The sequence below is a fragment of the Elgaria multicarinata genome, chromosome 15 (assembly GCF_023053635.1).
Source record: "Elgaria multicarinata webbii isolate HBS135686 ecotype San Diego chromosome 15, rElgMul1.1.pri, whole genome shotgun sequence".
Taxonomy (NCBI): Eukaryota; Metazoa; Chordata; class Lepidosauria; order Squamata; family Anguidae; genus Elgaria; species Elgaria multicarinata.
Genome location: NC_086185.1, coordinates 15,013,484 through 15,037,953, shown reverse-complemented (window position 1 = coordinate 15,037,953; position 24,470 = coordinate 15,013,484). Strand labels below are relative to the sequence as shown.

At 47.1% G+C, this 24,470-nt stretch overlaps 2 protein-coding genes across 2 annotated transcripts; both read right to left on the bottom strand.

The window, feature by feature from the left end:
• Positions 1-207: 207 nt before the first annotated feature.
• On the bottom strand, positions 208-15,297 carry SLC25A14 (solute carrier family 25 member 14). The gene is made up of 9 exons (XM_063141895.1): positions 15,154-15,297; positions 12,274-12,421; positions 11,978-12,072; positions 10,041-10,126; positions 8,137-8,232; positions 4,904-5,028; positions 2,842-2,977; positions 2,113-2,193; positions 208-667 (listed from the first exon to the last, which is right to left on the bottom strand). Exons 1-9 carry the CDS (start codon positions 15,215-15,217, stop codon positions 626-628), a joined length of 873 nt encoding a protein of 290 aa, XP_062997965.1. The 5' UTR covers positions 15,218-15,297; the 3' UTR covers positions 208-625.
• A 1,865-nt stretch (positions 15,298-17,162) lies between these two features.
• On the bottom strand, positions 17,163-24,229 carry RBMX2 (RNA binding motif protein X-linked 2). Its single transcript, XM_063141894.1, has 6 exons — positions 24,150-24,229; positions 23,292-23,407; positions 23,129-23,180; positions 20,708-20,837; positions 20,117-20,297; positions 17,163-17,861 (listed from the first exon to the last, which is right to left on the bottom strand). The coding sequence occupies exons 1-6, from the start codon at positions 24,176-24,178 to the stop codon at positions 17,446-17,448; spliced, it is 924 nt and encodes a 307-aa protein (XP_062997964.1). The 5' UTR covers positions 24,179-24,229; the 3' UTR covers positions 17,163-17,445.
• Between the last annotated feature and the right edge of the window lie 241 nt (positions 24,230-24,470).

Below are 24,470 nucleotides of genomic sequence, written 5' to 3'. Positions count from 1 at the left end.
GCCAACATTCTGTGTCATCACAACAGTTCGGTTCTAGGACTTAACATTCTACAACATCACAGCAGTCCAATTTTGATGGCTGGTAAACAGGGCAGTTGGACAAGTAATTCTCGTTTTTCATCTAACAGAAGACCAGCTGTTTTAGTGCCTGCTCCAGCAGCAATACGAGACTACTATGCAATTAAAAAACAACACAAGGCACCCACCTCCAATAAATAGTTTAATACGGTCACATGACAATGGAGGGAATGCAGCAGCCCCTTTGAGTCCACCCCGTCGCCTCAGGCATGACTTCGGGGAAGGCACAGCCTACTGCAAAACCCACATTGCAATAAGCTGAACTGGGAAGGACCTCAAACACACATGGCTCTTCACAGAAGATACAGACTCGGACCCATGCGCTCTCCCCGTCACACCCCACCCTTCCCCTTGTGGGGAAGCACATGCAACAGGCTCTGAGGGTTTCTGGCCCCACTATCCCCCTTCTCATCCAAGCCAGGCTCTTGAGACTGAGCATTCAGCTGGGTCTGGTGGGCCTCAGTCTGCATAGGCAAAAAGGCATGAAGATGCAGGAAAGGAGGACATGAGCAGGAAGGGCAGCCGGATCACCAATCTGAGCCAGTCCCTAGAAAGTGAGCCTCTTCAGCTGTTCATAGGTGATAAAAAACTGCCACCGAGTTAAAGAAATGCTTTCAAAGGCTGGGTTTCCCCATTCCATTACCCATGTGTCATTTTCAGCTTAGCAGCCATTTTAGTTTCCCATTTCAAAGTAGTTTAAAGAACGGGCAGCAGACCAGTCACACTCGCTTTTGGGCTGCTATTGCTGGGACAAGGAGACCCCCAACCAAGCTCTTGCTCTGGCTAAGGAAAGGAAAGGAACCTCTCGTGCCAGCACTGAGTCATTACTGACTCTTGGAGGGATGCCAGCTTTCGCTGTCGTTTTCTTGGCAAGCCTTATAGCGGGGTGGTTTGCCGTTGCCTTCCCCGGCCATTATTACCTTTCCCCCAGCTAACTGGGTACTCGTTTTACCGACCTCGGGAGGATGGAAGGTTGAGTCGACCCGAGCCGGCTGCCTGAAACCAGCTTCCGCTGGAATCAAACTCAGGCCGTGGGGAGAGTTTCAGCTGCAGAAACTGCTGCTTTACTGCTCTGCGCCACACGAGGCTTTTTTTGCTCGGGCTAACCACCTACAAATTTTCACTTCCAAAACTTTGGAGAAGCCACTTCCCACCCCAAATCACAAGGCAGCTCCGCCATCCAGACTTGCAGAAGTTAAGGGAATAGGACTCTTTGGTCAAAAAGCAGGACAAGAGTCAAATCCAGTAAACAAATATCCCTGGGACTTCCCCGATTACTTTCATTTGGAATCTACAAAGGCTGCTTTTGCTTGGTCGTGTTGGAGGATGGCATTCCCCCCCCCCCCGATCCCCTAACTGTAACTGGGGAAAGGGGAAAGCCTTCCCCACCATCGGAGAGGAGAAGACAGCTGTTCCCTCAAAGACAGGCTAGTGGAAACCTTGACTCTACATCTAGTCAAAATGCAGTGAACATATGAATAAGGATCAAGATGGTTCTCCAGGGTCACTCTTTCCCAGTCCTGACACCTATTAGAACTGGAGCTGCCAGGGATTGAACTGGGACCTTCTGCATGGAAAGTGAAAAGCTCTGTCACCGCTGTACTCTGTAGTATCTCCGGCCCCTTCCTGACTCTCTGCTCTAGCCTTCCCTTGCCCACAGACTAGTGCAGGTGTATGACACTTCATTACACAGAAGCAGAGTTGGGAAAGGCCAGAAAAGGGGGCCAACTCTCCCTACACCTGTCAATTCTGGGAAGATAACCTGTCAATTGGGTGCTCTCTAAATCTGCATAGCACTGCACAAAAGGCTCTGCGGAGTGAATATTTCCAGACGACACTACAAGGACTAGAATGTTGTCATCTTTGTTGTCTAAAAGAACCACTACTCCCACAATCCCACACAATATTGCACCTACAAAAACCCCAGCTGTGACAACGGACCTAAGTCCCCCCAAAATGATTATGCAGCAACTGCTTTGAGAACCCCCTCCATCCCTCCTTGCCCAACAAGGCCTCACATTATATGAAGGATACAATGATGTTCCAAGGGCCGAGCCTCAGCCAATTTGGCCAGAATCCTTTGTAAAGAGCGAAGAAGCCCTCGCTTTTCCATGTCTGGGAAGGAGATAGAAAACATTCAGAATTCCTTCGGATCAACAGTCCCTAGTGCCCTCAAAGGAATAAGGCTATATGGCGGAGCAGAAAACAATTTGCTTTCCAATTGGTTAACCTCAATTTCCTCACCAGTTTCCTCCGCCCTGCAAGAGTTTTCACCTCCAGTAGGCAGGCTGGGCACTGGAAACTGCCAGAAACACAGAGACATGTGCTTGTGGGCCAGTCTCATTTATTAGAATGGGGCTTGCGACAGGACAGATTCCTGGTCGGTTGTTCCCGGGGATGAAGACCATCCCACTTCACCTCACCTATGAGAAGAAGCCTTCTTAAAGGAGCCAAATCCTTGAACCGTCTATATCCATGCTTATTTATTATTTTTGGTAAAGGAGAAAGGGATTGAAAGAGGGCCCTTCATACCCCTAAAAAGTGCAAACGCACAGCAAAAGTGCTGGGCTCCTTTGGGGAACGAGCGCTTTTGAGGAGGCAAGAATTCCACCACCTCTCTAGACACAAAACTGAATTCGTCTACAACGGTATGAGCAAAATCAAAAGCATTTTAGGAATTCCCTATTTATTTCTTTATTTTTAGGATTTCCCCGTCTCTCTGTCATTAAAGACGACCCCCCCTCTCAAAGGGACTGCATTTACCTTTACCAGACCATCCAGCGTACCCCTGTAGAGGTCTATGCTTCCCACGATGGCCCGCTGATTCATCATCCGGGTCCGCACCACATCCACCGGATTTGAAGCAATGGCGCCAGCTAGCCCGCAGGTAAAGCTGGAACTAGAGAGACAAGCATGCCAGAGGGCACTCTGAACAAAGCCATTTGGGGTTGCGAAATCCACCCACCCTGGATATACTCCTTCCAGAAACAGGCCCACCCTATTTCTCTGAACGTGTGGATGGAGCAAACGATGTGTGGAGGAATCCACAGATTTTAGCTGGACTTCGCAGTCAACTATTGTTTGCAGTCACCGCCAACCCCCTGCCAAACCCTCTTGTGCAGGCGCAGAATCCCAAGGAGGACTGGGGTAGATCCTTGGCCTGGAGCTCGCTTTGGTGCAAGTCAGAAGCAGCAAAAGTCTCCCTCTCTCTGCTGCTTCTGACCTTTCCTCAGTCCCTGGTGTGAACTTAAGAGAGGAGACGCCTTTTCCTCCCGGAGCTCTCTGTATGTGTCAGAGGACACAACAGGAGACAGTGCTGACTTCTCATTCCCAGCATGGAGCAAGAGACTGAACCCTTTCCCCTCCTAATTATCTGCAAAGTGTGGATGGCTCAGAGCCACAGGCGGGCGGAGAGAGAGAGGAGGTGCCTGTCAGAACTGAATGTAAAGTTACTACTAATGATCTGGCAACTGCATTTGTGGATTTCTTGACGTGTGTACATCAGATGGGTACTTCCAGAATACAGAGAGACACAGAAAAGAGCACACCCAGCCTTCAGGAAGGGCAGAAGGGAGACATCTCGCAGAGATGTAGTGCTAAAAAAGCTTAAAGGAGATGCAACCAAGCCTCCAAATGTAAGCAGGAGCAAGTCCAGCCATTCCTTGGACCCCAAATGTGGGCTCTCTTGCCAGGCTCCATATTTCTAATCTTCCTCCGGTGGGGAGGGGCCGTAGAGCACCTGCTTTGCATGTTGAAGGCCCCAGGTTCAATCCTGGACGTCTCCAGGAAGGGCTGGAGAAACTCCTGCCTAGTCAAAGAGCCACAGCTAGTCAGTGTTGGCAGCACTAGGCTAGATGGACCAATGGTCTGACTCAATATAAGACAGTTTCCTATGTCCCCTTTTATAGCACAAGTTGTATGGGGCAGACGTTTCATGGGCCACCAGATGAAGAGAGGCTGAAACAACTGGGCATGTTTAGCCTGGAGAAGAGAAGATTGAGGGGAGACATGATAGCACCCTTCAAATACTTAAAAGGTTGTCACACAGAGGAGGGCCAGGATCTCTTCTCGATCCTCCCAGAGTGCAGGACATGGAATAACAGGCTGAAGTTACAGGAAGTCAGATTCTAAAACCCTAAAACCAAGAACATTGACACAGAGAACAAGCGGACCTTCCTCTCTCTGGCAGTACACGGCAGTACTACATGGCAGTACTACTCTGGCAGTACTACTCTCTGGCAGGACACGGAATAACAGGCTCAAGTTAAAGGAAGCCAGATTCCAGCTGGACATCAGGAAAAACTTCCTGACTGTTAGAGCAGGACGACAATGGAATCAGTTTCCTGGTGAGGTTGTGGGCTCTCCCACACTAGAGGCATTCAAGAGGCAGCTGGACAACCATCTGTCAGGGATGCTTTAGGATGGATTCCTGCATTGAGCAGGGGGTTGGACTTGATGGCTTCATAGGCCCCTTCCAACTCTACTATTCTATGATTCTATGTATCTTCAGCCCTTGATATGGGACGGCACTCCTAGGGCTCTCCTATTCAGGCCCCCTTGCCTGCCCCCCCCCCCCCCGCCCCCCCAAGATCTAGCAAAGTGGCTGATTTGCCTGCAAACAGATAACGGAAGGAATCCCCAGAGACCACGGGGGGAGGCTCAACACAGACCTAAGGCACGTTGCAGGGCTGATGCAAACGGGCTGGTCTCACACCTTCATAGCAATGCCTTGGCTGCTCCGCGCCAACAATTCCTTCAAAGAAACACACCAGCTCCTCTCACAGCCTACAAAGCTCACGAAGCAGGCCAGCTGACAGACACTCACATAAAATGGGTGAGGATCGTGTCCCCCATCAGTCCCGAAAGGATTAAGTGCTTCTTCGTGATGTCGTAGACTGGCAGCTCGACTCCCACCACAATGGCAGCACGCTGAGCAGTGGGGACCACGCCCTGCCAAGTGAAAAGGCTGGAAGTTAAGAGCGTGCTTGGCCCCGAGGTCACTAGGAGAGCCTCCCCCTGCAGTAATACCCTTTCATCCCCATCCTTGTCTTGCTGTTTGCAGTCTGCAAAAGCTTTCGGAAGACAAAGGCCCAGTGGCTGTTAGGTTTACTTCCAGGATTCTGGGCAAAACTTCAACTATGCCTAGAAAATTTAGCTTGCTGTGTCCCTACCACCATCACCACCACCACCACCAGTTCAATGTTCCTTGGCCAAATTCTCAGTTTTGTAATAGAAATCCAAACAGGAACACACTCTGACGATTTGCGTATATTACTCTGTCATTCCGTCTCTTATCTAAGAATTTGCATCTTATTCTTTTTTGTTTGTGCTAAGCTTGAGAAAAGAACAGGGGAATACGGTTGCATTGGATCCTAATTTGTGGACTTGCAGGCCTGGTTCACAAATAAAGCTAATCCATGGGTTCTTTAACCCATAGTTTGTTAGCCTAGATATGATTTGTCTGGTAGATGATCAAACAAACTTTGGTTTGTTTTCTGTTTTTGGATTGTTCGTTCCCTCCTTCGCCTACTCCTTCCCTGTATCTCAAATGCTTTTGCAGTGGTGTAGTACTGGCATGGAAAATGGCTGAGTTTCTTTTACTGCCTGCCTCTGTAACCCGGCAAAACAACCTATGAATAAGCCATCGTTCTTGGTTCGCACATAACAACAAGCCACGGTTCAAAACCCAACAACTCACAGGTTCTCTTCCTGGGTTGTTCGTGGTTAACAAATCATGGTTTGTTAGCATGGCCACGTTCATACATCACAACCCAGAATTCAACAACTCATACCATGAGATAGCGTTATGTGTGAACCAGGCCAAAGAGTTCTAAATCCCCTTGGTTATACCACCTCAGTTCAGCTCTACAAATCCTACTAGTCTGCAATGACAACCCCAATCACTTCTAAAGCTACTGAAACCACCAGGCGAACTGGGCAAATCAAGATCCCGCAGAGTTTTTTATTCCCCGGATTCAGCAGCTACAAGAGGGTGAGAAAAAGGCAGTGACTGATAGGTGTTGCTGGACTCAAGTCAAGTTCATCTTCTTTGCATTCCGACGCTTTGCTAGGCATGCGACCAAACTGACAGGTCATTTAAGCCTCCAACTGTGTAACAGAATGAGCTTGCTTTGATCATCCCAGCAGAGGCAAAGACACCATATGAACAAAGTTGGTTTAAGGATCATATGAAGTGACCCAGAAGATTCCCCCCTTTTAGTGCATGGAGGTTCAGCTGAGATTAGGAAACTCTGGTAACAGAGTCACGGAGAGCGTCTTTGGACGCAAGCCAGAGAGCGGGAGCTGCAGGTGCACAAATCGTTAGTCTGGAATTCTTAGAGTTTCAGCTGCAGGTTAAAAAGGAAGTCGCTGGACTTTTAGCGGAGAAAATCTTGAAAATAAGTGGGCTCAAAGGGGGGGTAGGGGAAGATGTGTAGTCATATCTACATAGCCCTTAAACTCTGCCCTAGGTCATTAGTGTCCCCTATTTCATACTTCTCTGCTCTGGGGGGGAAACACTCACCAAATTTTGCAATTAGAACGGTGCCTATAAATAACACTGCATATATTACTCCACTTTTTGTTGCTGTTGTTCTGAGAACACAATTTGCATTTGCACAGAGTTGGGCTAATCCTGATTCAGATCAAAGAAAGATCTGCTTAGGAACAAAAAGAACAGGACCTTAAGAAAGGAAAGACCCTTAGCAGCAATTCAGTTCTTATGGAGTTCCAAAGATAGACCTGTTGTAAGTACAGTGATACAGGCAGCGAGCCTTAAGGGCAAATGCCCCCAGTAAAAGTACTGAAACCACTGTGGTGATGTAGATAAGAGTGTTGGACCAACCAGGGAGATCCGGGTTCAAATCCCTTCTCAGCCCTGACGGCTACTCGGTGTCCTTGCACCAGGGTTAGCAGCGTGGCGCCTGTGAGCACCAATTCCTTGGTGCCCATCGAGCCTTCAGAAGCTCAAAAAGGCTGAGCCCATCTCGGAAGTTCTGTGAGCAGGAAGGTAACAGCGCAACGGCATCAAAGTCTCTCTATATTTGGCACTATTTGGAGCACCGACTCATTTTGTCGGAAAGAGATTTGTCCTGGATTAGGGAAAAAGCAGGCATGAATTTGCCACATTTTCTTTCCCGCATATTTCAAGCCAAGTCCTTGGCACAGAGAAATGACTGTACCAACTGGATTGAGTTCCCTGTGTGCTTTAAGACACAAGGATGCCCTCAAGGACGGCTTGCCTTGAAGGACAGCCTGCCTCCACATATACCTACCTGGATTTTCACCAGGTGAAAAGATCCTCAGACGAGGTGTGCCGGGTGACTAGAGGGGAAAGGGCCTTTTCAATGGTGGCCCTACAACTACAGAATGCCCCTCCCTCCCCAGAGAGGGTTGCTGGGCACCCACCGCCACTGTAATTCTGGCACCAGGTAAAGACCTTTCTATTTTTCCAGGCCTTTTAATCTGTTCCAGTTCTAACTTCTTCAATCCTTGCTACTGTTTTTATAAGTTTTTTTTCCTAGTAGACTGGTGGGATGCAGTTTTCATTTCTTCTTACTTCCATGCAGCATTAAGATGACAGTCAACCATGGAGAGAATCCTAAAACAGTGCTCAAATTGTGGGAGAAAAGGTAAAGGCCCCCTTAATGGAATCCGTAAGCCCAACTCTCTGACTCCTCCTAATTTTAACGAAATCGTGCCTCCCTCAATAGCTTATAAAACCAGTAGTTAAGGGGGAATCACTAAAGATAAATGGCCTAGGCCCCTTCTTGCTCCCTTTTCCCGTTGTGTTTTGAGCTCTATCTTTAGACAGGACATGCTGATATTAGGACACACTAGGAATATTCACCTGTTTCCTCTGCTACACAATCACCGGACTAAAACAAAATGGTTATCTACATAGTTCTGAAACCAAAGTTCGGCAACTGTTGCTGTCTTTGACGAGTCTTCTCCACAAGGGTTTCTTCTCTAAAGAAACAAGACTGCAAAATGCAGATGGGTGGTGATGCAGGCATTTCAAGAAGTTAGGTGTTAGTGAAATGCTCAAGCAGCACGTACCCTATAGAGCCCCCGTGTGCCTTCCTGCTGGTAGATGTCTATGAAGCTTCCAATCATTCCTCCCTGGAACAGACTGCCCTGAGCCTGCATTCGGATCTAAAAGAGGAGAGAGAGAGAGGCCAGCAAGTGAATCCCCTGACAAGTGAATCAACAAAGTTCATGGAAATTTGAAACAGCCAGCTGCCATCCAAAATAGTTGCTTGTATGACCAAAACACTAAAACATGACTATTCCTTTCTGGGAGCACAAGCCTATACAGCAGTCTCACACACTCTCAAAATCAGCTGTTCTACACAACTGTAGCCGCCACGGCTCGGAGTGCCTTTTACCATCTTCGGTTGGTTCGCCAACTACGGCCTCTCCTGGACAGGGATAGCTTGACCACGGTAGTACAGGCATTGGTAACCTCAAGATTGGATTACTGCAACACGCTCTATGTGGGGCTGCCCTTGAAGCTGCTCCGGAAGCTGGAGCTAGTGCAGAATGCTGCAGCTCGGCTGTTGTCTGGAGCTGCCCCTTTCCAGCGTGTAACTCCTCTGCTGAGGGAACTGCACTGGCTGCCTATTCGCTACCGGGCCAGGTTTAAGGTTCTTGCACTTGTGTACAAAGCCCTAAACAACTTGAGACCAGGATACCTGAGAGAGCGCCTTCTCCCTTACCAACCTGCCCGGTCACTGAGGTCATCCGAGGGCCTGCTCCTGGTGGTTCCACCTAGATCCATCCTCCGATTGGAATCCACCAGGGGAAGAGCCTTCAGCGTGGTGGCGCCCCTCCTGTGGAATTCCCTGCCTCTGGAGGTCAGACAGGCACCAACCTTGTACTCCTTTCGGCGCCTCCTGAAAACATCTTTATTCCAAGAAGCCTTTCTCTAACATGCAGCCTTGGATTACTGTTATTGCTTCTTTTAAATTTTGTTTTAACTGTTTATATTCTGTTTTTATTTTCATTTTACCTTGTACACCGCTCCGAAATTTTTCAATGGGGAGCGTTATATAAATATTCTAAATAAATAAATAAATAATAAATAAATAAACTGGCCTTTAACCAGTGGTTTGGGCCTCACAAATGGGTCATGCTCTAGTGCAGGGGTAAGGAACCTTGGCTGGGGGGTGCATTCCTTCAGGGGGGGGGGTAATCTGTCAGGGACAGCACACTGGCAGTGGGTGGGGCTAGAGCTGGAAGTGGGCAGGGCACCCCCTTCTCTCTCTCTTTCTGCCGCCTCCTTCTCTCTATCCTCCATCCTGCACAGCAGCCTGCTGGGGGAGGGACAGATCTTTTGTGCCAGAGATCTGAAGGCTTTTGAAGTTGGGCTGAGGGCAGCAGGTTGCCCATCGCACCGTAATATACCACCACCACGGCCTTTAGTTTATTTATATGGATATTCTGAGAGAGAGAAAACAAAGACAGGGTGACCAGATGCAGAGAGGACAGGCCTCCTGCACCTTTAAAATATTGTCCAGAAGGTGGAATTTTAAGAGGTGTAGCTTTTCTCATCCCTGAATGACAAGCGGCACCTGCTGACATTCCCTCTTCTGCACAGCTCTTTGTTCTTTACATCTGGTCGCCCGACAGCGAGGAGGAGGAAAACGGCCATGCGTGGTTAAATAAATAAATAAAATGGGGGTTTGTGTTATGATTAAATGCGGATCCTGGATCTGAAAAGGTTGGAAATTATTGCTCTACATCCTCTCTAAACCATTACAAGAGTAAGCTGAATCAAGCAAAGGCAAAAGCTGAGCAATACTGTACTCCATCTCTTCCCTTCTTCCTTGCTTTTGTTCTTGGAAAGAAGAGTGGGACACATGTGGGACTAGCAGCTATAGCAGCAAGAGTATCTACAGTTTAGGCCCCAGTGTAGATGGCACATGGAAGCGGCAGACACGCAAGCAAAGCAGGCCCCTTACCTTCAGCACATCTGTTGGATTCGCCAGCGCAGAGGAGATCACCCCTGACACTACCCCACAGATGACATTGATCAGTAACGTTTCGTCTGCAATCAGGAAGAAGGAGTTTGGAGAAGGCGTTATAACCCAAAGACTGCCCAAGGCGGCAGAGTAAAATTCAGGAAGGAAAAGTGAAGAGGACGAAGAGACGATGCTACGTAAAGACCAAGCGCTCCCAACTTTCCAGCCTCATCTTTCCTGGGCCTACGGCATCAAGGACGGCATTGTGTGACCGCTGGATTATAATCAACGCTTCTGCAACTTGATAAGTGAGAGCAAGAGATCAGACTACCATTTAACTTGTTCTTCACTGCAGCTAACTCTAAAGCAGACGAACGGAATTTTAGGCCTGGGGTCTAATCCAGCCTGCTTAGGTTCCTCAGATGGCCCCACACTCTTTCCCTGGACCCACCCCCAATCACTGATCGTCTGGTGGTTTCTGCTTTTTGTGAACTTTCCCTACCCCACTTCTGTTTTAAAACGTTGAAATGCCTCTCCCAAGGCTTAGTCACTGACAGGAAAAGCTCTAAGCTTGAAATACGCTTGTATTTTTGGCCCAGCCCACCCCTGGGATGCAGCCCTCCGAGAGCTTCTCTGCCATTGAATTCGGCCCTCTGGCTGAAAGTGGTTCAACACTCCTGCTCCAAAGGAATGGCACCCAATCCCGTGGGCCTCTCAATGTTCAAACACCTTTGAAAGGGGGAGAGGGGATTCTATTGAGAGCGCGAACTGAAAAACCCAGCAGAGGAGATTAGGCAGTTAGTTCAGAAAGGAAAAGCCAAGAGTTAGAGGGAAGTTACGCTGGGAAGGGCAGTTGTACTGACCGCAGCGCTCTCCAAAAGAGACCGGGTCACTGGCTGCCCCAGGCCTGCAGAGAAACAAAATTTAGGACATAGTACCCATAAGCAGAGAGACTGCAACACAGCACATGTGACAGGGCACAGAGAGAGGCAACTTTGCTGAGCAGTGAAAAGACAAGCAGGGAGGCACGATGGCTAGATTTTAATCAAGGTGTGATGTTCCATTCTTGCGTGTTCTAGAGGATTTTTTCCCCTTTATCTGCTCTACATCAGCAGCCTGGAGGTGGCAGGACTACCAACTCAACATGGATTCTTTAAGAGCAACAGCACTGAGGTCCAAGCTTCCAGAAAGGAAGAGAAACTGTATTTTAATCTATCTATCTTTCTATACTGTCCAATTGCAGAAGTTCTCTGTACTGCCCAGGGACTTTATTCCAATTCACAAGAAATGCTAGAGAGGTTGCCAGGAAATGGAAGCAGGTGAAACTAAGTAGCAGCCACTAGCCTGAATGAAGGCTACAGCTTTGCTGACTGCAGCAGCTTCACTTAATTCCATGAAGGAGCATTCCCCCCACCCCGCCTCCCCAATTTGGAATAGCCTGTATGCCATCTGTGTAGAAGCATCCCTGCATGCTTAACCCGGTGTATCCAACACCAAAAGATTCGATCTCAGGTAGAAGCTATTGATGAACATCGAGCAGGAAGTCTGTTTTAGCCTGAATCGTGAGGAGACAATTATATCCAAAGATGTTGAAGAAAGCAGCAGAGACAGCAATTAAGTGGAGAGAAAGGTAGCACCCTCTCCCTTGAAAAAGCTGAAGGAAGGAAGAAAAAAGTCCCCTAAGGAAGAGTGATGGAACTAGAAACATGTTAGATCTTTTAAGAATAAAAGTAACTTTCAACAGCATCTTTGGGTGCAATTATGCATTTTGTGCATTGGATCGGTACAGAACTTTTGTCCACCTTGAGATGAAAAAACAACATGGGAGCCAGAGCCAGATAAATAATGGATTATTATTTATACAACAGCATCATTATATACGGCACTTTACAAATCAAGGGGAAAAAAGACCCACAATGTTTTCCTGACATACTGACCTTCTAAACGATCCACAAAAAGCCGTTTCAAACTCTGGTATATACCAATCTTTATGGTGCCGTAAGATGCTTGCCTTAACAAGGCTGGCGCAATCCTACGGTAGGGAAAGAAAGAACATTTAGATGCATTTAAGAGAGCAGCAGCCCCACCATTCTTTGGCGGGGGAAGGGGGCTGTGCTCCCCCAGCATTTCAGTCCTATGTAAGTTCAGACAGAAGGAAAGCCTCAACTGAGAGGATGAGAGAAATACATGAGACACTGTGTGGTGATTGACAGGGAGATGGACCAAGCATTACCCGGAGTAGAGTGCCAGAACGCCTTCCTCCCTGGAGATGCGGAACAAGGCGTGGAACATGCCCCGATACTTGATCTCTCGGAATCGGGCATCGATGCTTTGGCCTTGGACCTGAAGTCGTGTTTTGGTGAGATCCACAGGGAAGGTCCCTGCAAGGGAAAAAAAAGAGGCCACAGCTCAGACATTACAGTGACAGATAAGAAAGGAGGTGACTGGGTGATCTTGCCTAACATTCAGGTCAGCAGAAGCCACCCTGTAGCAACCTGTGGATTTGACTAGGATGCAAATAGGCTCATACAGTGTGGTGTAGTGGCTAAGGTGTCGGACTGGGAGTCGAGAGATCTGGGTTCTAGTCCCCACTCGGCCATGGAAACCCACTGGGTGACTTTGGGCCAGTCACAGACTCTCAGCCCAACCCACCTCACAGGGTTGTTGTTGTGAGGATAAAACAGGAGGATTGTGTATGCCAACTTGGGTTCCTTGAAGGAAAAAAGGTGAGATATAAATGCAATAAATAATAATAATAATAATAATAATAAATTTGCTTTCCTTTCTACAAAGCATGGCCTATGCTATTCTAAGCCATCCAAACAGATCCCTTAAGATTTGTTCCATCTGTATTTCACATTTCCCCAAATAGGTCTGAGCAGCATCAATGATATTTTTTTGCAGTGTTCCATAGACGTGTTCGGGAAAACCCCACTTACTTATCTTCAGAGATGGAATTATAACCAGCAGTCAGTTATATTTACAGTGATGATGAACCAATAACATTGCCACTTTGTAAGTTACTGCAGTGTAGGAGCCAATGACATGGCTGTAAATCTGACGGCCCTAACCCCCATCTCCACAAGTGTGGCAGGCAGTCTAAAAGAAGCTTACAATGTCTCAGTCATGCATTCTACAGTAATACTGACCTACATTACAGAGCCGTTGTAAGGATTACTGAGACAATGTAGGAGAAGTGCTTTGAACACACTGAATTGTGATGTATTTACTTGCCACATCGATATATTGCTTTTCTACTAATGCAGTCAAAATAGTGTACAATATGTACAAAAGGAGGTGAAACAAATGGTCGAGGGATGAGAAAACACCAAATTCAGGTACCAGTTCTCTTAGAATGTTATATAATGACATTATATAACCACCACGTGGAACAATCATTGGAATGACAAACACAAGCAGGTAAATGCTAGTTATTGATTGGGAGAAAGCTACAGGCAAGTCAGGGCATTTATACAACTCAAAGGCAAATTCAAAAGGTTTCATTTGTTACAGAAAAGAGGAGAAAAGTGGGGGGGGGAAGAGTGTTGGGCACTTTATGGACTGATTAACTGTGGCATGAATTTTTGTGGACCAAGGATCACTTCATCAGATGAATTCTGTGTGTGTTTGATAACTACACACACACATGAAATATATATATTATTATGCCCAATTCCCTCCTAAAAAGGGAGAAATGAGGCATCCAGCCCCACTCCATCAGCTCAGCTGGGAATAACTGTCATTTTGTTCCCCTTCTCCTAGAACTGTCTCCTTCAGTAGTCATTTCACCTGGTAATTGTTAAGCAGTTTATTATACATATCTACACACAGAGAGAACATTTCCTGCAGGTAAAGAAGTGGGCTCCAGTCAACAAAAGCCTGTGCCACAATGAATCTGCTTAACCTTGAAGGTGCCACAGGAGGATTCTCAGTTGCTTTTACAGCCAGAAAACGAAGACTCATGCACATGGCTAACCAGTCCCCATATCAGCGGGGAGACACTGGAGAACAGACTCTGCCATGGCTTCGCTTTAACTGCCACATGTTTGTCCCGCTCTTTCTCTAAGGAGCATAGTTTGGCAAGCAAGCGATCTTCATTCTCCTAACAACAACACTTTGAGGTAGGTTAGGCTGCAGGAGAATGCCAGGGATTCAAACCAAGTTCTCTCCTAGCCGAGCCCTCTTATCACTGCCATGAGGCCACCCAGGCTTCCCTTCCTATCCCATCTTCCTTCCATGGGGGGCAATGGGTGCACATGGTTTTCCTAATTTTCTCCACAACAATAGGGTGACCCTATGGAAACGAGGACCGGGATCCTGTACCTTTAACAGTTGCATAGAAAAGGGAATTTCAGCAGGTGTCATTTGTATATATGGAGAACCTGGTGAAGTTTCCTCTTCATCACAACAGTTAAAGCTGCAGGAGCCCTGCCCTCTTTTATTCCAAGAAGCCTTTCTTTAACATGCAGCCCTGGATCTCTGTTTTTGCTTCTTTTTAAATTTTGTTTTAACTGTTTTATTCTGTTTTAATTTTTATTTTACCTTGTACACTGCTCCGAAATTTTTCAATGGGGAGTGGTATATAAATATTCTAAATAAAATAAATAAATAAATAAATCCGGTCACTCTAGTATAGCTCCTGCACTTTAACTGTGGTGATGAAGAGGGAATTTCACCAGGTTCTCCATATATACAAATGACACCTGCTGAAATTTCCTTTTCTATGCAACTGTTAAAGGTACAGGAGCCCTGTTCTCCTTCCCATAGGGTCACCCTACACAACAACCCTATGAGGTAGGCCAGGTGAGGTGGGCCCAAGGTCACCCACTGGGCTCCGGGGCTAGGAGGGGATTTGGGCCAGGGTCTCCCCCTCAGCCCGAGCCTGACTCTCTGCCACGGCACTAGAGCGGCTCCCCTGCCCCCATGAGCAGCCATCAAGGGGTCGGCCTAGACCTCCACAGCAGCCTCGGAGCAGGGCCACGTCGTTGCTAGGCAGCGGGAAAGGGCGTGGCCTGTTGCCCGGTAACGGGGGCGGGGCGGGGCTACGCGCGCGCCTACGGCCTATCCTTTCCTCCGTCCCCCGCCCCCTTTTTTCCCCTGCCCTCTCACCCACCGAATTCGGCCACGAGCGAGGCCAAGCCGCCGTAGACGAACGGCTTCCAGCTCAGCACGGACATCGCGGCTGAGGAGAAGGAAGGGAGCCGCCGGGGCCCCCTTCCTACCTTCCCGGGCGGCAGCGTCAGTCGCGCGGCGCTCCTTTTTTTTTTTTTTTCCCTCAGCTGAAGAGAAGACCGGGTTCTGGACAGTAGCCGGTAAAGGCCAAAAAGGGCTCCGCCGCCGGGTGATCGGCAATGCGCAAGGCCGTTCCAAAGCGTGTGACTGGACGAGCCAATGGACGCTCAGGAGGGACGGGACAAACCTAACCAATGGCAGGGCCGCTGAGGGTCAAGGTCCCGCCTGCGCCGTGAGCGTGACTTTGTAGGCGTCCGCCCCGCCTCCTTTTTCTAGGCAGGATGAGGAGGCGCGGCTTGATAGTAACGATAGTAACGAGGCGGGGGGGGGGCAGCAAAGTGCGTAGAGATAGAAAATGGAAGAGTGGGCTGTATGATCGACAGATGCTGAGGACACCCTTGTGCAAGCTGAGATATGCCAAGCGAGGGATGCTAAAAGGCGACCTAGGGCAAACATTTTTGGCCTTCTAAAGCCAACAGAAAGGGACTCCCTCCCCCCAAAAGCCAAGGGCAAAGGGATAAAAAAAAGATGTTTAATATAAAAGAGCTCTTTTATATTAAACACACTTTTTCCTACCCCTTTGCCCTTGACTTTGGGCGTCTAGCAAGCCTTTTTCAGCTTTAAATTACTGAGTAGGCAGAATTCAATAGGCTTCCTCGTCCCTGACAGGAATGATCTTCTATTATTATTATTATTATTATTATTATTATTATTATATTTATTTGTATCTCACCTTTTGCCTAATACTGGGCCTCAAAGTGGCCTTACAAAATTTAAAAACCTATACATTTTAAACCTAGGAAAAGAAATGTACATTTTTTTAAAAAAAAAATACAATATTAAAACATAAACGTTTAAAATACACAACAATTTTACAAGTCCTTAGCATAAATGGAGGACCAGATTATTCTCCAAAGGCCTGTTGGAACAAAGCCCATCAAGGAGGGAGCCAGTCTAGCTTCCCCGGGAAGAGAATTCCAAAGCACTGGAGCAGCCACCGAGAAGGCCCTCTCCCATGTTCCCACCAAGCGCGCCTGTGGAAATGGAGGGACTGAAAGAAGGGCTTTCCCAGAAGATCTTAATGCACAGGCAGGTTCATAAGGGAGAATATGGTCTTTCAGATAACCTGGACCCGAGCCATACAAGGCTTTATAGGTCATAACTTTGAATTGTGCCCGGAAACAGACTGGAAGCCAGTGGAGCTGTTTTAACAGGGGAGTTGTCTGCTCCCTGTAACCAGCCCGTCAGTAATTGTTGAATTTCTACCTGCCATACACAGCTATAAAAGACACACAAGCACCGGCAATGAAAATAGCCATCCTTCCAGAATTCCATCTGCCTTTATGAACTAGAGAAAGGGCGGGGGAGAATGGTCCTGCCCACTTTTGGCTTAGGGCACACTCACTACCTGTATGCAACACCCAACCACTTCCCTGAAGCAGGGGTGGAGAACCTCTTTTGGTTCCAACACCGAATTCAACACCAGGGCTAAACCCACCAAAAATAGCAGCATATTTTAGCTGAAAACTGGTGCTGCCAGCAGCTAAGAATCAGGAGAGGCATTTCAAGTGCTGGGAATGGGGAGGGGTGGGGAGGGGAATACCACAAGGCCAACCCCAAACGATTGGTGGAAAGAGGATGGGGACATCTGTGGAACCCTAAGGCCTGGATCGGGACCCCGGGGGGTTGGATTTGGCTCCTGAACCTGAGTTTCCCCACCCGAGATAATACCACACTGCCCCCTGCCCCCGATTCCCAAGAGGCTGCCCGTCCTTGCCTGAGTGTTTACACAGCCTGATTCAACAATGATACGTACAAAAGTCCAAGCAGCAGGAATGTAAGCTCTGTACGCACCAGGCTCTTTGGGAATAAACTAGTGCAAGCAACCACAACCATTCAACATGGATTTATTAATCCCAGATTTGAAAAATAAAAAATAAAATTCCAGAATACTGCTTGCGATCCAAAATTCAGGGGATGAAGATGGAGAGCCCAGATCTGTTCCTTATGCCTCTCTTTTCTGAAGAGAGGAAGCAAGCTCAGCAGAAAAGACTGCCCCATATCACCCCCCAAAAAGGATTCAGGCCAGTCACCCGACCCCCAAGTTGATAGACTGGCAGTTTGGCCACCATGTCCCTCTTTCCCGCTTGCAAGAGTGGAAAGGGCAGGTGGGTTAGTAGCGGCTCGAGGACTTCTTCTCCCTGGAAGGCTTGTCTCTGCTCTCCCACTGCTCTCGGGATCGTCTGCTTTCAGCTGCTTGGAGCCTTTCTTTGGGAGCGTCTGCCTTCTTGTGCTTCTCCTCACTGTGGGATGTCCTCTGCTCTTGCCTGTCCCGATCGGTGCCTCTTTCCCGAGACCTCTCTCTCACCCGCTCGTACTTGGGCTCTTGTTCTTGCTGCACCCGGCTTGCATGTTTGTGCCCGGACATGTTGCTCCAGGATGGCTGACTTCCGCTAGCGTATCGTTCATAGCCCGGGTCTTCCTTCTCCACTTTGATCCTGGCTTTAGAAGGTGGGACATCAGCAAGCGTTTCCTCTTTCACACGCTTCCGATGCCCTCGCTTTTCTTTCTTCTTCTTCTTGCTTTTCTCTTTACAGAGAGGACAATACATGGATGTCAAAAAGGTTGCTGCAAATATCCCTCCCTCAGCCCTTCATGGCCTCTCCTCTTCTATAGCTACCTAACATATGCTCAGATCTTCCACCTTTCCAGAAAACTCTTCTTCCTAGCATTTCTAGAACCAAAACTGCCCCACTACAGTGAACATTTTTTTAATTCATGATCTCAGCCCTACTGCTTATTCTGCCTTATACATCAAGCAGAGACTCTTACCCTTAATCCTTACAAAGGCCCCGTTCAGACAACACACTAAATCATGCTGCTTAACCACAAAATGGTTTTTTTAATTATTATTATTAATTATTATTATTATCATCATCATCATTTGTATATCGCCCCATAGCCGAAGCTCTTTGGGCGGTTCACAGAAAATAAAACACTTAAAAACAATATACAAAGATTAAAAAACACAAAAACAAGCAAAATACACATACATTTAAAACCACTATAACAACTTTAAAAACGATGTGCCAAAAAACCAGGGTCATTACATATTGCTAAATGCCTGGGAGAAGAGAAAAGTCTTGACCTGGCGCTGAAAAGATGACAATGTCGGTGCCAGGCAGGCCTCGTCAGGGAGATTGTTCCACAGTTGTGGGGGCCACCACAGAGAAGGCCCTCTCTCTTGTTGCCACCCTCCAAGCTTCCCTTGGAGTAGGCACCCAGAGGAGGACCTTAGATGTTGAACGTAGTGTTCGGGTAGGTTCATGTCAGGAAAGGCATTCTGTCAGGTATTGTGGTCCCAAGCTGTGTAAGGCTTTATAGGTTAAAACCAGCACCTTGAATTGGGCTCGGAAACATAGAGACAGCCAATGCGAGTGGGTCTTATATGCTCGAACCTTCTGGTCCCAGTTATCAATTTGGCCGCTGCATTTTGCACAAGCTGCAGCTTCTGAACCGTCTTCAAGGCAGCCCCACGTAGAGGGCATTGCAGTAATCTAATTTGGAGGTTACCAGAGCATAGACAACTGCAGCCAGGTTATCCCTGTCCAGTTAGGGGCATAGCTGGGCCACCAGCTGAAGCTGGTAAAAGGCACTCCCTGCCACTGAGGCCACCTGGGCCTCAAGTGACAGAGATGGATCGAGGAGAACCCCAAGCTACAAGCCTGCTCCTTCAGGGGGTGTGCAACCCCATCCAGAACACATTGAACACCCTCTATCCAGTCAGAGGAACCACCCACTAACAGCATCTCAGTCTTGTCTGGATGGAATTTCAGTTTATTATTTATTTATTTATTATTTATTTAGAATATTTATATACCGCTCCCCACTGAAAAATATCGGAGCAGTGTGCAAGATAAAATGAAAATAAAAACAGAATAAAACAGTTAAAACAAAATTTAAAAGAAGCAAAAACAGAAATCCAAGGCTGCATATTAAAGAAAGGCTTCTTGGAATAAAGATGTTTTTATTAGCCCTCATCCAGTCCATTGTTGCAGCCAAGTACCGGTTCAGCACATCCACATTCTGTTAACCATTTTGTGGTTAAGCAGCATAGTTTAGCGCAGCGGTTCTCAACCTGTGGGTCGCGACCCCTTTGGGGGTCGAACGACCCTTTCACAGGGGTCGCCTAAGACCATCGGAAAACACATATTTCCGATGGTCTTAGGAACAGAGACACTGCTACACCATGCTTCAAGACAAAATTTCATTTATTTGTAATTAGAAATAAATATTTCACAATATATAATTACATATTGTTTTTGTGATTAATCACTATGCTTTAATCATGTTCAATTTGTAACAATGAAAATACATCCTGCATATCAGATATTTACATTACAATTCATAACAGTAGCAAAATTACAGTTATGAAGTAGCAACAAAAATAATTTTATGGTTGGGGGTCACCACAACATGAGGAACTGTATTAAAGGGTCGCGGCATTAGGAAGGTTGAGAACCACTGGTTTAGTATGTTGTCTGAACGGGGCCAAAGATGTATAATTTGCCCCCTCCAATAGAAATTCAGATTAGAATGAATTAGAATGAATGATTAAAGCATACATCCCAGTACAGCTATCCTACAGCCCATGCTAATCAGATAAAAGGCTCAGAAGCCAAGAAAGACAGAAAAATGACAGGACTTTGGACTCCCAGCATGCCTTGCTACTTTCCTGCCCTGTACTCCTTTCCAGGGAGCAGAAACTGGCTCATATCCAGCATTCCTACACTTGAGATCTTCAAATGGACTTAAAATGCAACACAAAGAACGAGCAATATCACCTTTTTTGTGCTTCTTCACTTCCACCTCAACGTCTTCAGAGGACTCAGAAGAACTTGGGGGAGGCGTTTTAATACCACATCCCTTTTCCCGGAGGGTTTTCGTAACATCATCGATGTCCTCTGAGTCTTTTGGTGGGCGATAGTTAGCCACGTGATCCACACGAATTGTCCTTCCCTTTATCTGTGAACACAGAATCATTACTGTTAGGAAACAACCATACAATATTCGACAATATTCTTCTTTCCCTTTTCTTTGGGGTGAGGTGGGAGGGGAGCCCCAAAATAAAGACTTGCAGCAAAATAAGGAAGTCTATCTTGTAAGTTAAAAGGCCTGGGAGAATGCTTGGATTAGTTCTTCGAGTGCTCTTGAAAAGGCTTGATTTCTGTGGCTACAACATGAGAAAAGGGCTGTTCCTTCTGGCAAGAGCCCTTAGGAGCCCTACTCTAGACTCACCATCCACTTCTACAAACCCTCTATAGGAGCTGTTGAGTGTAATTTCAGAACAGGAGCTCATCACAGCCCAACCCTAGTAGCCAGACAGAGCGGAGAGGATTCCCAGACGCTTCAGTGCCTCCAATTGCCAAACCAACCTTTATCCCGTTAAAATTATCAACCGCGAGAATGGTGCTTCGCTGGTCTTCATAACAAATGAAGCAGAAACCTTTGGATTTCCCTGTCTTCTTATCGCGGACCAGGTTTATGTTCACAATTTCCCCATACCTGAAGGGAAAGACAACAGAGGTGACAAGAGCTTAGCCTTCTCACTAAAATGGAAATCAAGGAAACAGCTCAAGAAGAGGAAGTACTGGAGGAAATGCAAAGGTTAATGTAGGACTTCAAGCTGGAGAATTCATCAAAACAGGTCAGTGAAATGAGCATAATCCTGCTCCATAAATTGGGACTATGGACATAACAATTGCCTTGCAGACCACACCAAGATCTATCTAGCTTAGCATTCCATTTCCAGCAGAAGCCAACTAGTTGCCTTTGAGCACTCAGAAACAAAAGTATGAAGGCGACGGCCTTCTGTTCCCATTTGTCTCTAACATTTGGTATTGGGCAGTATGCTGCCTTTGGTACATGGATCTTCCATTAGCTATCCTGGCGGATATCTGTCCTCTCCTATTATGTCGAATAATTCTTCAAGGCCCCTACCTGCTTTACAAAGAATAACATCCTGTGTGACCCAAGGCTGGTGCTCAAAATCATGTTTCCAGAGGGAGTTCTTTCCCCTGTGGCCACTGGGCAGCAACAGCAATATGAAGGCAGGGCAGACCTGTGAGGCCACCAGTGAAGGAGGACGCAGCAGCCAGGCACCTCTCCATCGTGCCTGGGTCCAGCTCCGGCTGGGAGCCCCCTCCCTCCTGCTGCCAACTGTCTCGGCAGAGGCCACCAGTGAAGGAGGACGCAGCAGCCAGGCACCTCTCCATCGTGCCTGGGTCCAGCTCCGGCTGGAAGCCCCCTCCCTCCTGTTGCCAACTGTCAACTAACTGCTGAACTTTGCAACTAAGACTGTAGTGCCTGAATTTGCTTTCCTTTCCCCCCTCCTCCTCCTCCTCCCTCCCAATCCCCTTTCCTTTTGTGTCATGTCTTTTAGATTGTAAGCCTGTGGGCAGGGACTGTCAAGAAATACTTTTATAAGCCACCGTGAGAGCCTTTTTTGGCTGAATGGCGGCATAAAAATGCTTAAATAAATAAACAAACTGTTGTGCATCAGGCCAGTGTCTCCAGCAGTCACCACCATCAGAGTTCAGAGACCCAAGACCAACTTCCCAGCAAGGTCTAAAATAGGTGGGGAACAGGGTTTTTTTGGGGTGGGTGGGTAGGGTCTTTGGCCCACACAAAAGTCAATCAGGAGCTGTACCTAATAATAGATAAGAGTTTTCAGTATTATGAGATTGCATAGCTTTTCCTTTCTCTCTCTCTCTCACGCACACACCAGAAGTGATTCTCAAAGAGATGGTCCAGAGCGCAAGAATGGGTCCATAGTATCTAGGGCACTAGCTGATGCTGGCGACCGCATAAACTAAACTAAGGGCTGCATGCAGGCCCTGCACATAAGGACATAAAAAGAGCTCTCCTGAATCAGACCAAAGGCCTGTCTAGTCCAGCGTTCTGTTCAGACAGTAGTCAACCAAGCTGCTGGTGGGAAACCCAAACGTAGGACTTGAAGCTGCCCACCCCGGATCTAAAAGAATCAAAGAACCTCCTATTCAAAGAAGACGGCTGATGAAACCATAGTGAGAACCTTCAAGATATTTTAATCATTCTCCAGTCTAAGTATGTAAACTCCTTTGAGAACTTGTTGTTGAAAAGTGGCATATTCAAATGTTGCATATAAATACAAAAATAAAGCTAAGAGCCTTCACCACATACTGAGAAAGAAACCTGGCCCGGATACTTATTATTGTCAGCACAAAGTGATCCAGTGATGATCTGTAGGCAATGGGAGTTAACAGCAAAGGCAGATGGGGGTATTCTTTGTAACCACTCTGTGGCTTTGGAGTTTACTTCTCTTAGAGGTCCACTAAGCATAAAAAGAACTGTTGGATCTTTCTCCTGTAAAGCATTCAGCAGTCAGGGATGAGCAGGGGATTTTTTTAATGGCATGAATTCAGACAGCTTATTGGTCATTTTTTTAAATATACATTTTATTAAGGGACTTCAAATTTAGACTTAAAATCTAAATAAATAAAAACGTTTCCTAGCAACACAGCGATCGGAGAGAACCAGCAACACAGCTGGAGCTGCAATGACTCAAGGCTACAATCCTATATTCACTTACCTAGGAGTAAATTCCACTGAACTCAATGGGACTTGCTTCTGAGTAGATATGTAACGTACTGCACTGTAAATCTTTTAAAGTAATTTTGTAAACTACCTTTTTAAAAAAACAACAATTTTGTTACCTGCTTTGGGAATGAGTTTTAATCAAAAAGTAGCATTTTAAAAACTTTAATCCTTAAAACAAGTTCTCCGCTTCTGATATTAGATCTTAATTTCTCACTTACTGTGAAAAAACACAGATAATGTCACCTTCTGTCAACTCATACGGCAGACCCCCTAGGATAAAAGACAAGAGGGTTAATAAGTATGTTTTTAGCAAAAATGATTTGTCAGTTACTATATTCCAGGGTCTGAGCACCCAACGTTGTCTTTGCGCTTGACACACACCCACAAACACCCAGGCACTGTCACTGTACTCCGCATGCCAGGAGACCTTATCTTGCACGCCCAGCTGTGCCTCACGTTCATTCAGTTCATTGATCAGCTTCACTTTGGTTAGCGGGCTAGAGAAAAAGACAGAGAGGATAACACAAAATTGAGTCGCAGGCAGGACCTCACGCTGCATTGCTAATCACCTGATTTCTAAAGAGAGGTGTACATGTTAAGATTTAATTATATTTTCACATATTTTTATCCCACCCTTTCACCAAGGCACTCAGGGTGATATATATGGCTCTCCTCCCCAATTTCCCTCACAACAACAATCTTGTGAGGAAAGTTAGGCTGAGAGAGAATGGCTGGGCCACGGCCACCCCGTGAATTTCTTGACCACGGAGTGCCCCCAGTCCCACTCTGACACCAACTTTCCCCAACCTGTTGCCTTCCAGACGTGCAGGACTGCAACTCCCATCACCCCCGGCCAGTTCAACCCAATGGCCAGGCCAGCTGGGAATGATGGGGGCTGTAGTCCATCACATTTGGAAGGCACCAGATTGGGGAAGGCTGGTCTAACGACTACACCATGCTTTGCGGCTCAAGACTATCCCCAAATTCAGAACCCTAACTCTAGGAGCGCGCGAGTGGGCTGCAGTTACAGCATGATGACAAGACACTCTGTGCAAGCTCAGAAGCACTCTTCCCGTGCTTGTACTTCACATGTTCCAGGCCAAAGCCTGGTTCACAAATATAGGCACCGGGAATGATCGCCGGTTCAAGAACAGTCCTGCTCCTGTTCCCACTCCTCCGTAACTACCTATTCTCTCCCCGGCCCCCCAATTCAGCCCCAATGACGACTCTCCCACCTACTTCATCTTGGCACCTTCGCTTCTGCGCATGCGTCCCGCGTCCTAGCATACTGCGGGAGCGTGATCCCGCCTCCCCGCTCCCTCATAGGCCGTGCCTCCTGCGCAGAGCACCAATCCCGATTCTTCCTTCTCCCGTCAATCTTTACGATAACCCCGCCCACCTTGCCTTCAGTAGTTGGAACATAGAGATAGACATTGAGAGTGACATATAGCTTAAACTTCCATTCAAAATTAAAAGCCAACTTGATTCTCTGTCGTCACAGAGTGCCGTCGCTCTGGAACAGAGGGTAAGCAACCAGTGCCCTCCAGAAGTGTTGGACTA

Coding starts and splice junctions, on each gene's coding strand:
- SLC25A14 (XM_063141895.1), bottom strand. CDS start 15,217: ATGTCCGTGCTGAGCTGGAAGCCGTTCGTCTACGGCGGCTTGGCCTCG. Junction 5,029..8,136: donor GCACACGGGGGCTCTATAGG/GTACGTGCTGCT, acceptor TTCACTTGGCAG/GGCGTGGTCCCCACTGCTCA. Junction 668..2,112: donor TCGGCCCTTGGAACATCATT/GTATCCTTCATA, acceptor ACTCGGTGGCAG/TTTTTTATCACCTATGAACA.
- RBMX2 (XM_063141894.1), bottom strand. CDS start 24,178: ATGCGCAGAAGCGAAGGTGCCAAGATGAA. Junction 23,408..24,149: donor AGCGAAGGTGCCAAGATGAA/GTAGGTGGGAGA, acceptor CTTTTTCTCTAG/CCCGCTAACCAAAGTGAAGC. Junction 17,862..20,116: donor AGTGAAGAAGCACAAAAAAG/GTGATATTGCTC, acceptor CTCTCTGTAAAG/AGAAAAGCAAGAAGAAGAAG.